The 15002-nt window shown below is 39.9% G+C and overlaps 1 protein-coding gene across 2 annotated transcripts in view; it reads right to left on the minus strand.

Moving 5' to 3' along the window:
- Nucleotides 1-210: 210 nt before the first annotated feature.
- LOC101166252 (TSC22 domain family protein 2) overlaps nt 211-15002 on the minus strand; it is a 35048-nt gene continuing 20256 nt past the window's right edge. The window contains exons 2-4 of one of the 2 annotated variants that reach the window (XM_011486402.4): nt 9921-9995; nt 2143-2194; nt 211-1991 (exon numbers count right to left, since the gene is read on the minus strand). In XM_011486402.4, coding sequence (XP_011484704.1) covers nt 1689-1991; nt 2143-2194; nt 9921-9995 — 430 coding nt within the window. In that variant the 3' untranslated portion in view covers nt 211-1688. The remainder of the gene's footprint in view (nt 1992-2142; nt 2195-9920; nt 9996-15002) is intronic. The other variant, XM_004078960.5, reaches the window with a different exon arrangement.

Here is a 15002-nt window from a genome sequence, read left to right on the forward strand (position 1 = left end):
ATCCACCTTTGTCATAATAGGGAGAACACGTCAATGTAAGGGTGGGGGTCATCTAAGATAACACAAGGGTTACATGTGATAAAAATGTAATATATATAAAAGAGAAAAAAAAACACATTTTAAAGAAAAAATTGACAGCATGCAGGTATATTGTGTCCTCTGGGGGCTAATAAAATCCTAATAAGTCAGAAAAACAGGAGCCAAATCCTCTTGAATCTGAATATTGCTTTTATTTAAATACATTAAAATTTGCAAAGTAACAAAACTATTGGCATATGAAATTCAAACACCATTTAAATGAAAACATGGCTCACTTCGTTTTGCTGTGACTAGTGTCAGTAACACTAGGTTATTTTTCGACTTTCAGCTCCACTTCCCTAAACTTACACTGTTCACAGACTATCTTACAATAAGAGTGCTGAATAAAAATGAGGTAAGAAAGTGGTTTAAAGATTACAGAACATGCAGAACATGCGGAACAGCAACAAAATATTTCGTGAAAGGAGAAGAAACAAAAAAAAAAGTGTGCATTTAAAATAATTTTAACACAGTTTTTCATCTTTGGTTGACGTACATTTAATTATGTTGGATGATTTCACAGCTTTTGAAGACAAGAGAAAAAAAAATGCATGGAGGGGAGGCAACACTAATTCACTTTAAGAGAAGTCAGTTTTCTTCAACTGCCTTTAGCCGGTTTATTTTAACATCTGATGACAGCTGTAGCCCACCAAGGCTTTTAATACTTTATAATATACAAAAATGTACATTCAAATCAGGCTTGAGCTATGAATTGACAACTGCAGCATAATATTAGTGTTGAACATTTGTCAGAATGTTTTTGCCTACTATTTTTTTTTGTTGTTTTTTCACAAAGCTTTGAAGCCGATCAGTTTAAAACACTGTAAAAGAAAAAACAGGAAACATGAATGAGAGGGCTGCGTAAAAGAAAAGAAAAGAAAAAAAGTATCCAATTGTTCATGTATGAAAACAGCAGCCCTGCAATAAATAAATAAAAAAAAGAAGTGGAAGCTAAAAAAGACTGATGGGAAAAGAGTAACGGCAGCAGTGTGGCCCTCCGAAAAAACAGACTCCCGCGTTCTCGCTTTACAAATCCCCTTAACCCGCTCTTTACTTTACAAAAATATTTAGCTCTGAACAATCACTCGCACCCGCCCCCTTTCTCCACCAGCAGGCGTAGGTTCTGACCACGAGGCTGGCTCGGCTCTGGCCTCAACCCCACCTGCTGCTGCTGCGTCCTGCCTCCCCTTCCCGACATGCCCTCCGTAGCTCTTGATGATTGCATTTAACACTGGAAAGGCCCGCGGTACACATACTTCATTCTCACGTTTGAAACACACACACACACACACACACACACACACACACACACACACACACACACACACACACACACACACACACACACACACACACACACACACACACACACACACACACACACACACACACACACACACACACACACACACACACACACACACACACACACACACACACACACACACACACACACACACACACACACACCCCTACACACACTGTACTTTGTGGTCAAGCTGGTGGCTAAGAAGACATGTTTTTTCTTCTCTTTTATTTCACATACACTAATCATAATAAGTTGTACAAGAATAAGCTCTTTTTTTTGTTGTAGTTTTCTTTGATGCATTTCAAGCGGAGGTGACGTTGGGTTGTGGTTGTTGGCCGGAATCGAGCTGCGGTTGAGGCTGCTGGGGTATGGGGGGCTGAGGGAGAGGCTGAGGATGGCTGAGCACTTGCTGTAGAGGCGCGGCGCCGGAGCCGGCGGCTGACTGGGTGGCCAGCTGGGACAACTGCTCGCTGTTGGCCAGAGATTTCAGCACAGCGTTCTCCCTCTCCAGCACAGAGTTCCTCTCATACAGTTCCTTGATCTGCTCTTTTAAGACCTCCACCTCCTCCCGCACTGCATACATCAGATGGCTTTTCACCAGGTCCTGGAGAACAAAAGACGAAGTGACAGAGTGTTAGACCAGGATGGAAACAACACAGATTTGTATTAAAATGAACAGCTATTGGTAAATTGAAATAAACAATTCTTTTTTTTTAAATGCTAATATTACAAAACAGAATTCCAGGATTACCCACCATTGCTTGTTCAATTTTATTATCAATGGCAACAATGTTGGTTCCAGAGGCACTGCAGGAAAAGAGGGGGAAAAAAGCGACAATTAATCCGATTTCTTTGAGTCTTTTTTCAGATACCTTTGACAAAATGCTCACCAACAGTACCAATTTTGATATCATGTTTTGATCTGGAAGAACTAAAACCCAGCACAAGTTCCTGTTCAGATCAGACAGACAGCATGTAGGTCAGGGAATTTTAAATGATGTGTGTGACGGCTAGGAGCAACATCTGGAAAGGACACCAGCAGCCTTTCTGACAGAGACAGGGGAGACGGAGACCCTGGTAGGCTACGATCCGGCAGCTGGAGTGCCTCTTCCTGTGAATGCCCTCACCCACTGCTTGTGTGTTCCTGTATATGAGTGAGTGTGATGTCACCCATAGAACCTGGCTCAATTCCGACTACAACAAACTGAAGTCAATTAAGTCGCCATTTTTTTGGCTATATGGACATCATCATGTTGGAACCAGAAATTGCCAATAAGCAGTAATTGGCCCAAGTTAGTCTGAGTCATCATTTCTATGACAACCACTCTCGCCAATCATGACTGAGTTTGTTGGAAGTCCTCACCCCTCCCACTACAGAAAAAAAAAAGTCATGAAATAAAAACTTCTAAATAGAAATCTGTAGAATTGACCCCTCCCCCCCAAAGGCTAGGGGGGAGGGGTCACTCAGTCCAGTTCTCATATACAGTCAATGGTACAGGTGCACAGATGGGGTGTGACATCACCCACTAGTTTGTCTTAGTCATTTAAGAGTTTTTCTGTTGTTTGTAGGTACAGTACGTCATGACAAAACAGACATTCAATAAAACCAAGCAGACAGGAAGGTTAAAGTTGATGGAGCATGCCCAGTAAGATCACTGTAGAGCTGAGGCTTCAACACTAACCTGTCAATCAAATGATCAAATCTTAGAAAGCACAGAAATATAATAAACTTAGTAGCCCATTGTGTGCTCTTAGAGTAGTTATAACCTAAGTCAACCAAACGGTAGATGAGCTCAGCTTAAACTACAGCCTACCGCCTCCTGCAATAAATCACATATTTCAGGGTCCACTTTTTGGCAGCTATTGCCATTTTAACCAACAAAACTGGTTTTGTAAATACGCTTGCATTGATGTAATTTACTTGTGTGACAGGCCCACTAGTGGTCACAAGTGGAACTGCTCTGGCTTGACTTTACTTTTGTTGTCATTCCAGAGAAAGTGAAAGTGTTTTTCCCTTGGAGGCAGTGGAGGTTTATGGAGCCAACACCTGACATACTTCTGTTTGGACTGACACACTCGGCCCCACAGAGACCACCACAACACAGGTAGGAACTAAACCTTTGGGTCCACTTCACCCAAAAAAAAAAAAAAAAAAATTCTGATCAGCTGTACAGATTTAGGACAACTATCTCTTCTTGTTAACAAAATGAAAACACAACAACTGATGAGTGAAAGCTGGTTCCTAGCCCCACGATGCCAGGAACTAAATTCTAGAGCCACTTCCTGTTCCACCTCCAGACATACCGGTCACGCTGTGGTGAGGAATCACCACAACACCGTTTCCCCACCACAGCGTGTTAGAAATTAATCACTTCAATCAAGACTTTAAGAATATAAAACATGACATGAGAATGATAGGAGCAAAAATAAAAATAAATAATAATAAAAATAAAAATAATTACATAAAAATCAATGCAATTTAACTTTAAAAATCCTTTCAATAAAAACAGAATTGTTTATGTCAGACAGGAGAGTGGTCACCACAAAAGAACCTTCCAGAACTTTTTTCTTAGAATGAATTAAGTTCACTCTGAGAAAATACAAGTCGATACAACTTTTTTAAATCTATATTTCCACATAGATGTGATAATAATAATATTTAAAAAAAAAGGTTTGAATCCCATTTAAACTCTTTATTCTATAGCCTGAAAAAATATTTAAGAAGCAGATCATTTTAAAAAATAACAGTTTCTCCAGTAGAGGGCCACAACAATCTTCTATAGCAACTTTATGAGTGCGGAAAAATCGTACTTTAAGTTCAAAAACTGCATCTCTGACAGTTTTTCTCCCAAGTTTCAGCATGAAATAAATAGCATTCTTGCCTAAAACAGGTATCAGCACTGCAGAACAGAAAAGAACTAGCTCAAAAATGAAGAGAATCGTCGTCTTCCTCAGCTAAAGCGCCCCGCAATGTGGAGGGAAGCTGACTCCTGGGGGCAAGATTATCTGTTCCTCCAAAACATCCAACTAGTGAGCAAGAGGCAGACGGAAGCTCTCCGTTGATTGTTATCAGCTGGTGGAGGAGGAATGTTCCCCATACCTCTGCGGCAATCAAACCCTGTCACTCAAAGCCCTGCCCTCCTGTCGACTCGCTTTCATCTCCCTCAGCCTTGATGACGTCCGGTGATATCTCCTCGCCACGCCATCAAACCCTTAAGAAACAGGGATGTATCGAAGAAGGCACACATGGGGGCGACACGCCCATGGCTTTACGAAGAAGAAGAAGAAGAAAATAAGCAGGATTGGACGTTGGAGCAGTCTATTCCTTTCCCTCCCACACATTATGCGACAGCCCCCTGACGAGTGGTTTCATAACTCAAAGCGTAGATTTAAAGAAGAAAAAAAAGCACAAATGTGCATTTCATTTAAATGAGGCGTCACCTCTTGAAATGTTTTAACAGGCCTGTAACCAGAGGAATCTAAGTCTATAAAACACAGAGCATGAATGGACCTTTAGTTGTGCATTTGCTGGGTAACCAGCAGCTTCCCAGAAAACAAAAGCACGCTCTCTATTACAACACTTCCCCACATAAACACCAAGCCATTTTCTTATTTGCTTCTTAGCACACCAAGTCCTTTTTACCAATATTTGCAAAACATTATTACAATGACTTAAAATTAAAGAATAAAACCTTGGAAACTAAGTGTCCAATAGGAATCCCTTTAACAACAACTGAAAGTGTATTTTTATTACTTTTTATTCACTCCACAATTTTCAGGATTTTTCTTTCATCAGTTTGCAGTGACTTTAAAAGAGAGTGATGTGGTGCCAGGAAACTGGCAAACAACTAAATTTGAGGAAAAATTTTGAGGAAAAATTAAAAAAAAATTTTTTATAAAGCTTTTAGCTGCGCGTTTGCTGTGTACAGATAGTTCTACTGTGCTGCTTTTACCAAGAAAACATCAACAACAAATTCTTTTCCACTGATTGATCAATCAAACTGATGGCTGTGTTTGCTAGTGTGTTCTCCTCTCAGTAACATTTCCATTTGAGAGTTTAAACAGTTGGATTAAATTTAATCCAAAACAATTTCCCAGAACAACCCATCAAAAATTTATGAAAAAAAAAAGAAAAAGAAATCTGCTGCAGAGGAATATTTTTGCCAATATTTTCCCACTTGAGGGGAACGCTGCGCTGTTGTGACTTTTTGTGAGACGTATAAGTGACCTCATTGTTGTTGAATGGAGTGAAGCTTTTTCTTTGGAGGCTGTACTCCATCTGGTTTTATTGCTCAAATCACATCAGGGAATAAACCAGGAGAAAAGAAATCAAAACAGACGTGGATGCTGTCAGTGGGACATGTGACAAGGCAGCAGAGAATCTGTAACTAAGGAGACATGGAAAACATGAGGAACACAATAACAGGACTCAGCTCGATTTTTCACTTTTGCCAGGGCCACACAGATGATGAATCGCTGCTCCGGTTCCTCGGCAAGAAACAAACCGTTTAGGCAGGATGGCTAGCACACACGCACAATTTTAGCTGTAAATATAGTATTTACGCGGATGAAGCAAGCTCGAAGCAGAACAACCAAGAACAGCTGGAACCAGTGAGGAGAACAAAGACTTTAGAATCGGCATATGTTTAAGGAGTTTGGGGAGCTTTGCTGAGGCACAAAAACTTGTTTGGGCTTCAAGACTAGAGTTAAAGCAGCTGACATCCAGCCCAACGCAGCTGAACCCACTGTAAAGCCTCCTCTGTATTTTGGGGATTACAAAAACAATCCGAGTGCTGTGTGTCAAGCCTCAGAGGCACACAGGCAGGGCTGAGCTCAAATAGAATGTTAACGAGGGCTTGGTGATTACGCAACCCGCTCTTCTGTAAACTGCACCACTGTTTAGTGGGTTTTGTGTGGGCGGGGCTAACTGTAAAAACTGTAAAGTTGAAATGAGAACCCTATACACTTCCTGAAGTCTGTGACGCCAGAACCATGGGGGCGACAACTTATCCATACACGGGACCGCTCAAAATGCCTTACCTACGGTGGAGTTGGTGGCATATCGGAGACATTAACACAACATAGGTTGTTGCATCACTCATATGGTAAATGGCGTATACTTGTATAGCGCCTTTTCTCCTACAAGGACAAAGCGCTTTACAGTCACATTCACCCAGTCACTCACCCAGTCACTCACACATTCACACACTGGTGGCGGCTCCGCTGCCAAACACAGGCGCCCGCCTGACACCAGAGGCAAGGTGGGGTTCAGTGTGTTGCCCAAGGACACTTCGACTCATGGGCGTGCAAGGGTGGCAATCGAACCTGCAATCTTACGTTCATGGGTCGACCGCCCTACCGCTGCACCACGGCCGCCCACATATGACACATTCAAAGCTCAGCAGAGCATCCACGATCAAACTCATCCGGATCTTGGATTTGGAAATGACATTCCTCTAAAGACTTGCTTCAAAAATACATCCATCCGTTTTCTGAACCAACCAAATCCCTTTAAGGGTTGCTGGAGCCTATCCCAGCTACTGTTAAGGAAGAGTCGGGGTCAAGCCTCGACGGGTCGCCAGTCCAGTGTACACACACTAACATCCACAACTAGGGACAATTTAAATTCCTATTAACCTGTCATTTTGGACAGTGGGAAGAAACTGGAGTAAACCCACGCAAGCACGATGAGAGCATGCAAACTCCACACAGAAGGGATTTGAACCAGGGCCTTTTTGCTGTGAGGCGAGCATGCTAACCACTACCCCACTGCCCCCCCCCCCCCCCGCCCCCTTCCCCTTCAAACACATTTCAGGAAAAATGACATTTGAGTTAAAGAGTTAACAGAAATGAGCAGTCATGCGATTCCGCTAGAAACAACTATTTGTTTTAAAGAGACCTGTAAGGAATTCAAAAGTCCAGCATACTTCTGATTCCACTTTCACAGCCTCTTCTGGAAGCTGTGGTTCCCTCAACAAGAACCACACACACACAAAAAAAATCCTACCCATTTAAGATCAGTGCCATGAGCTCACAAACAAAGACTCACAAATCTGAAGTTGCTAGAAATCCATGCAGCAACTCAACTATAAGGAGTGAGATTCCATCAATGTTCAACTTCACTTGAATTGCATCCAAATCGAGGTGGAAAAAGTTGCAAACAGTGTCAGATGTACATTTCTCTAAAAATAGTTTCATTTCTAGTCACTCTCACATGGTTTTCATGTGCTTCTGTTGTTATTCCTGCAACTTGCAAACATTTTGAAGAACATCTAAAGATTGTCATCTTTCCTGTCTTCTTTTTTTGGAATGCAAATGATAAGACAGTTTTACCAAACAGAACTCTAATAGAACAGAGAGTCACAGTTTTAGAGCTTTAAGTAGCAGCGCTTACATTGTATTTAAACAAAAGGAAGTTCCTTTCAAACAAAGTTTTGTTATGACGTCATCAGAAACAGTCATAGCAGATTTTATTTCATCTTTATTAGTAGAAAGAATGTGAATGGGGTTAATAGATATTTAGAATTTTACAATGGACTCTTTGAGAACAAAAGTCAAAGTTACTACATTCTTAATGGATGAAGTTCTTCATTAATTATATATTTACAAAAATAATTTTGTAAATATAGAAACTATGAGTGTATATATAATATTTCCAATAAATTATACATTTATTCCATTTTTTTTATTTTAATGCTCAAACCAAAAGATTCATATTTCTGCACACCTTTAACCTCTGAAAACTTCTGATTTGATCTAAAACTGAGAACAGTTTAATAAAAAAGTTACGTCTCAGTCCAATTCTCTTTTGAGCTATGGTAAAAGTGTTCTCAGTGGCCTTTTAATTAGGATTATGCGGTTTTTAACCAAAATCAATAAATCGGTGTCGTTTTCTAGGACACGGTTTCTGCAGAGCGACAGAGGTTCATCAGACATTTTACTGGTGTTACAAAAATGGAGAGCATCGTTGGAGCTATCCAGCCATACAGTTTGGACCAGGATCAGAAAATCAAAGTCAAACATGGATCTAGTCATCCATGAGTGGATGCATTGGAATGGAGCAGAGCAGGAAGCTTGTGGCTGGCCAACTGTAGCAAATACGTCGCAAAAATAACGACATTTTTCCATTTGCACCTTATTCCCAATGATTTGAACAAAAATAAAGAGAAGTGTAATTTTAAAGTTTAATTTTCTTTATATATGTCCTGCATCATTAGAAAAATGTCACAATGTTAAAAACATGACTTTTGTCGGAGTGAGTCTTTCAGCGAAACTAACCATGAGGCTATAGAAATGGTTGGCTGATTTGGTATTTGAGATTCTAATTACCTTCTTTTTTTGACTATAAGTTTCTCCAAAGTATAAGCTGCAGCAGCCAAATATACATAATAAAAAAGAAGGCAAACAAATCAGACATGGAGTATAAGTCGCATTTTTGGGAGAGATTCATTGAACAAATACAGGACCAAGAACAGACATTTCATCTTGATATATACACATTACACAACTTTAACACATCGATGCGTATCTAGTTTCATGAAAAATTGTATATATTACCCCAACACATGAACAATTATTAAGATAAGCTTAGCATAAAGAACATGCTAACAAGTCAAATAAACTCTATATCATTCCAAATGTCTAAATCCACTGAATTCTTTATCCTCTGTGTCGCTTCTGAACAAACCAAGCTTGGCATAAAACTGAGCGGCTCTTCTTCTGCTTTGTTGTCAGTAGGAAAAATTGACATTTACACATGTTTACACTGCTCTCTAGTGGTTGTTGCTTCTTTTTTTTTTTTTAAATCAGACATTAGTTGCACCTGAGTTAAAGTCACACATCTGGCCAAACAAATACTATAAAACCATTAGTTTTACTCCAAAAAAATACAATACTTGTTTGTGTGAAGTATCTGCAGACATGCACGGTTTTGCTCTGCTCAACTCTGTTTCTATGTGCGTCTATTGAAAGAAGGCAGGTGTTAAAAGAATCAAAAAGGAGAAAAGTCCAAACATTGGCAAACAACACACAGGCAGAAAACAAGACAGAGTATACAGTTACACAGACTTGACATGACTGTCACTGACAACACCAGGGGGAGAGTCACAAAGCAGATTTTTCAGACTTCTAGTGGGCGATCCTGCGCTGGCTGCGCGTGCGGCTTTGCTTCCAAACTCAATCCATGCACATGTGGAAAGCAAAGCTCACTGCTGCTGAACACTGCACACACAATGCTCCTTTTCACACAGCCTGTTCAAAGCAGGACTGATGTGCCGTCCCAGTGAAGCGGGAACGTGGAGGTGTCGAATGACCAGCCTCCAAGTTGACGGGAGAGGTAGTTACGGATTTGCAGGCACACGAATAAAACGCTGAATCGCCTCTGTTTTCACCTGCATGACTTATCAAAAAGGAACAGAGGTGAGCTGCTTTTGGTCATCTTTTGGGACCCAATTGTAGAGTTATTGCTGTGTGAAAAGTCAGTAGAAACAGTCTTTGCAGGCCTGCCCAGTCCAAATCCAGCAGAGTACAGTACCTATCGCTGTGAGCCTTTGAGTCTCTTAACCGGCTTCCAGGTTGGAAGGCCTGGTAGAAAGCTGTGGAGGGGTTCCTGTGTCAACCACATCCGAAGAAAAGAGAAGAGACAGACAGTGAGAAGATGAAAGTCTTTAGAGGACTCGCTTTCTCCTTCAGAGCTGCTTAATACCTTCAAGTTAAAGCACAACTGAAGATGCATGTTCTGTCATTTCGTAGAACAGCAAAATGCAAAAATGACAGCTTTTAATATTTGCTAAATGTGTAAAGTTGGGCAAATCCTCTTGATTGAACAGGGTGTGTACTTCGAGTATAATTGACAAATCGGCCCAGAGCAAAAACACAAAAAAACAAGGATGTAGCCCTGTTCAGTTCTCTCCAATAACTGCTGGTCCAGTTAGCAGGCAAGCCCAGATAGAATAAACAGGTTGTGTTTTCCTGATAATAAACATAAAAGTTTGCTCCACCTTAAATGACGCATGCTCTACCTGACTTTCTGCAGGTGCACAGTCTTCTCACCATTTTATGGTAAATTTTAATAAACTGAAGTTTCATTTCGAAACTTCAGTTTATTAAAATTTATTTAGAAAAAAAAACTATCAAAGTCTTTTTAAATATTTTTCCAGATAAGGTTTCTTATACAACACTGATTACCATCCTTAGCCATCTACTCAAAAACACACAGCGTTCATTTTACACGGTGTAATAGTCACTTTCTTTACCCTGGTGTAGTGTGATGTGAATAGAAAATCTATTCCAGGAATCGGTTTTTCCCCCAGATACAGCAAAATATACTAGTTCCTATTCTAAATTTAATTAGTGATTATTTTAGCTTACAGATTGTGGGCGTTCTTTGGTTCCATTTAACATATATACCACGCTCTTCAGATATATTTTTGTGTAAAACCTTTTTTAAATCAAAACTGTGACCAGTGTGAAAAATACCATGTTCTGTCAAGCTTCCACTAAGCGTATAACACAGACTTTTTCAAAAAAATACAGAAGAAGACAGTGGATTCATAAATGATCACCCTAAAACGCTCATATTAATTAGATTTTTACTTTTTACTATTGTGAGCATGGTGTTCGAATTGCTTTAAACATCCAGGACACTGCATAGTGCGGCACTATATAGTTTTAAAGTAGTTAGGGGTTAGGGTGGGAATTCGGACATAGCCAAAATATGCTTTGTTCGCTTTGAAAATGAGGATTGAGGATTTAAATAGTCCTTTTAAATAGGAAATAAAATATGCAAGTAAACCTTTATATGTAGAAACAGATTGCCTAATGTTTTACGGACTTTTCTTTTTAGCTGGTAGTGGCAGAAGTCACAAAAACAAATGCTGACTTGCAGAAGAAGTGCTCATTTAAGCAGCAAGTTCCCTTTAAGGGCCTCCTCCCTCAGGCCATGTAACTGCAGCACACTGCTCACCAGTCATACAAGTTGAGCTAGCAAATACTAAAACAAAAAATGTAAAACTAAAGAGCACGATCCACTGGTGTTAGATTCATCTGTTGAATAACAAGTGCAAAAAATATTTTGTATTTTTATTAAAAATACACATTTTAAGTAAATAAAATTTCATGTTTCTTTTTTTTTTTTGAACATTTCCTCCAACTGTTGCCAAGAAATCTGATGAGCTGCAACATTTTAGAAGTTTGGAATAAATGCCTTCATAAGCCAGAAGGACACCGTGTTCTAAGGTTACACACTGACACACACTGACACACACTCGATTTACAGCGTGTGTGTGTGAATATTACAGCAGCCAGAGCAGCTTTCCTAGAAATCTCTGGCACAAACTGCTGTTGTCACATTACCTCATGACTAAACACTCTCACTCGCTCCTCTGGCTCTGCTTAATATTACTTTGTGGGCATCTGTGCAAAAAAATTGCACAAACACTCATTATAGGCAGACGCACACCCCAATAGAAAGTCTCTCTTCCTCTCAGCTGAAAGCTCTGCATTAGCCAGCCATGAGCTGAAATCAACAAAAATCAGATGACTAGGATCGTTCTCCATTTGCGAGGTAAACACAGGACTCATCCTTCCCTGTTTTCAAGCGGCAAACGCTCCCCACTCAATGGCTTCTTTTATAAGTCCAAAAACGCAGGATGTCAATATCCATCTATGAAAGCCCCTCTTTGTCTTCTCCATAAAGCCAAAGTACAGGATCGAGGAGGGAGCACATAACCTGGCACTTATGTGCGGCACAAGAAAAATCCCTTTTATTTCTCTTTAAGCCTTTGGCTCAAGGCACGGACGCCAAGCTGAAAAAACAATGGCCTCGCCTGGTCAAGCCTAACCAGATATGACCCAAATAACCTTCTGGCACATTTTTACTGCTCGATGTCATCCATCTGGTAAGAGCATGACACAGCCCCATTCCACTCGCTTTGTTTTGTTTGTTTTGCTTGAGTCACAGATGAGCCCCAAAAAGCTGATTACAATGAAAACTAAACAGAGCTTTAGTGGAGAGCAAAGTCTGCAAAGTAGCTAAGAGCTTAATCTGGGGGAAACAGAAAAACTCAAGCAGGGAAATAAAAAACATAAACATACAAAGTACAAGATCAAAAGCATATATATATATATATATATATATATATATATATATATATATATATATATATATATATATATATATGTGTGTGTGTGTATATGTATGTGTGCGTGTGTGTGTGAAGGAATTTTTTTTTATTATTATAATTGTTTAAATGTATTTGTTTAAATAAATAAATAAATAAAACCCCATGAGGAGACGGCTCACAAGGCCCAATTGTGACTTTGTTTTCACTCCAAACCCCCCACTTTTAGCTTTTTATAGTATTCAGATACACCCAAGAGGCTTAAGGGATTATAACCAAAGTGGTGCAGGCAGGAAACGGACAGGTGAGATAAATCAGGAAATCTTTCAGCAAGTTTCAGAATGTAGTTAAGGAAAAGCGAGAAGCTGCATGGTAATGGTCTCACAACAAACATGTGCTAGCAGCAGTCAGTGCAAGTTAAGAAACGATACCATCATCATGGCTAAAGCAAAGGTCAAATTCTTGTTCTAAGGAACAGCCCCCTCCCTGAGTGATTTACAAGTTCTGCCGAAGTGGAAGCAGCTCATTAAGAACCCAGTTTTCAGATATGTTAATTCAAAACATGGGTGGAAGTCTGTAACAGAAGAAACTTGCCCAAAGTGAATTATCCAAGAGATGAGGTAACAAACTGGAGAGCACGAAAACATGGACTGGAAATATGAAACTCCACTGCAGATTTGGGGGATTCAGTTTAACAATAAAACATTTCATTCAAAAATTCAATAAAATCTGTAACAACTGCTACCTTCTAGATGTTCACATGTTACACATTAGATGGTAAATGGCAGATACTTACACGGCGCTATACTTCTTCCCTAGAAGGCCCAAAGAGCTTTACAGTCACAGTACCATTCATGCACACACACACATTCACACACTGATGAATGTGTGTGCATTAGGGCTGCACGATATGAGGAAAACTTGCGATATGCGATTTTAGAGATTAAAGGCCCGTACACACCGGGACGAATATTCGCCAGGCGTTATTCGCCAGCGTTTTTCGCCACGTTTTTTGTGTTCACACCCAGGCGATTTTCGCTGACGATGAGTGGAGTGAACATGCAATTTCATTCCCTGACATTAGATGGCGCTTAATGTAAAACAGAAATACTCCTGTACACAAGGTGGCGCTGCGCAACTTTACGCTTCTTAAAGTCGCTTTTCACTCAGAAGAAGAGAGCAAGTATTTACACGCTTGTCAGAATCAAACAAAGAAAACATGAATATTTCAAGCATCAGTAGCTCCAACTGGTGCTTGGTTCGGGGATATTTTAGAATGTCCGTCATTATTGCTTCGCGGCTGTGTAGACGCTACTTGGCGTCTATCTTCTTCGCTGGTATGTGTGCTCAGCAAGGCAGTTTTGTGTTTGAGCGCCCCCAAGTTGTGTTTTACTGTAACTTCAGAAGCTCCAGACACGTGAGCAAAAGCGCCATTCTCATTGGTCGAGTAGATTTCGACGCGACGCGTCGAAAAAAAAAAAACGAACCCGAGGCGTTTTTTTTTTTGACGCTTTAACGCGTGGCGTTTTTTCGCGTCGGTGTGCACACTCTCGTTGGTGCCCTTTGTTTAGTCACGAGGCGTTAACCGGCGAAATTCGTCCCGGTGTGAACAGGCCTTAATATTGCGATAACGATATAATTTGCGGTATATAAAAAAATAGAAAAATGCCAAAAACATCATTCCCATTTCATTAGAAACAGTTTAAAATTATACTCCAAATGACCTTCATCGACATAGGTGACAAACATCTAACATAATAGGCCTCCATCTGATTGGTAAACAATGGGAAGGCGTCCATCTGATTGGTCAAAGCATAAAGGGATTTATTTGATTCGTTAAAAGCGTCAAGCTGCCATAAGATTGTTTTAACACATTTTGGGTTTACGATTAATTGCGATATTCGCAGTCTTTTGCGATATGCCTATTGCAGAGCTGGATATATAACGATAAATTTGCAGTATATTGTGCAGGCCTAGTGTGCATGGACCAAGAACGGACATTAAGCTACCACCAGAGTAACTTGATGTGAGCAGCCCCTTCGCCCATACAGGGGGGATAAGATACGTATAATGACAGACTTGTGTTTTTGGTGGCTGTACCTCAGAGGTACAGGATATATATATATATACATATATATATATGTATGTGTGTGTGTGTGTGTGTGTGTGTGTGTGTGTATATATATATATATATATATATATATATATATATATATATATATATATATATATATATATATATATATATATATATATATATAAATATATAGGTGTGTGTGTGTGTGTGTGATTAAAAGATTTTGTTTACACAGAATTATCTTGTGAACCCCATTAAAATGTACCATTGTCTGTTAGGACATTTATAGTCAGAGCGGCCAACAAGGACTTCCCAATTCTGAAAGTCACTTCCACGCTCTTGTAGACGATCTAAAGTCTGAGGAAGCTGAACAATTATGGTAAATGGTGTATACTTGCACAGTAATCTCTTGCTATAT

The sequence above is a fragment of the Oryzias latipes genome, chromosome 17, assembly GCF_053564925.1.
Source record: "Oryzias latipes strain Hd-rR chromosome 17, Olatipes_Hd-rR_3.1".
Classification (NCBI taxonomy): Eukaryota; Metazoa; Chordata; class Actinopteri; order Beloniformes; family Adrianichthyidae; genus Oryzias; species Oryzias latipes.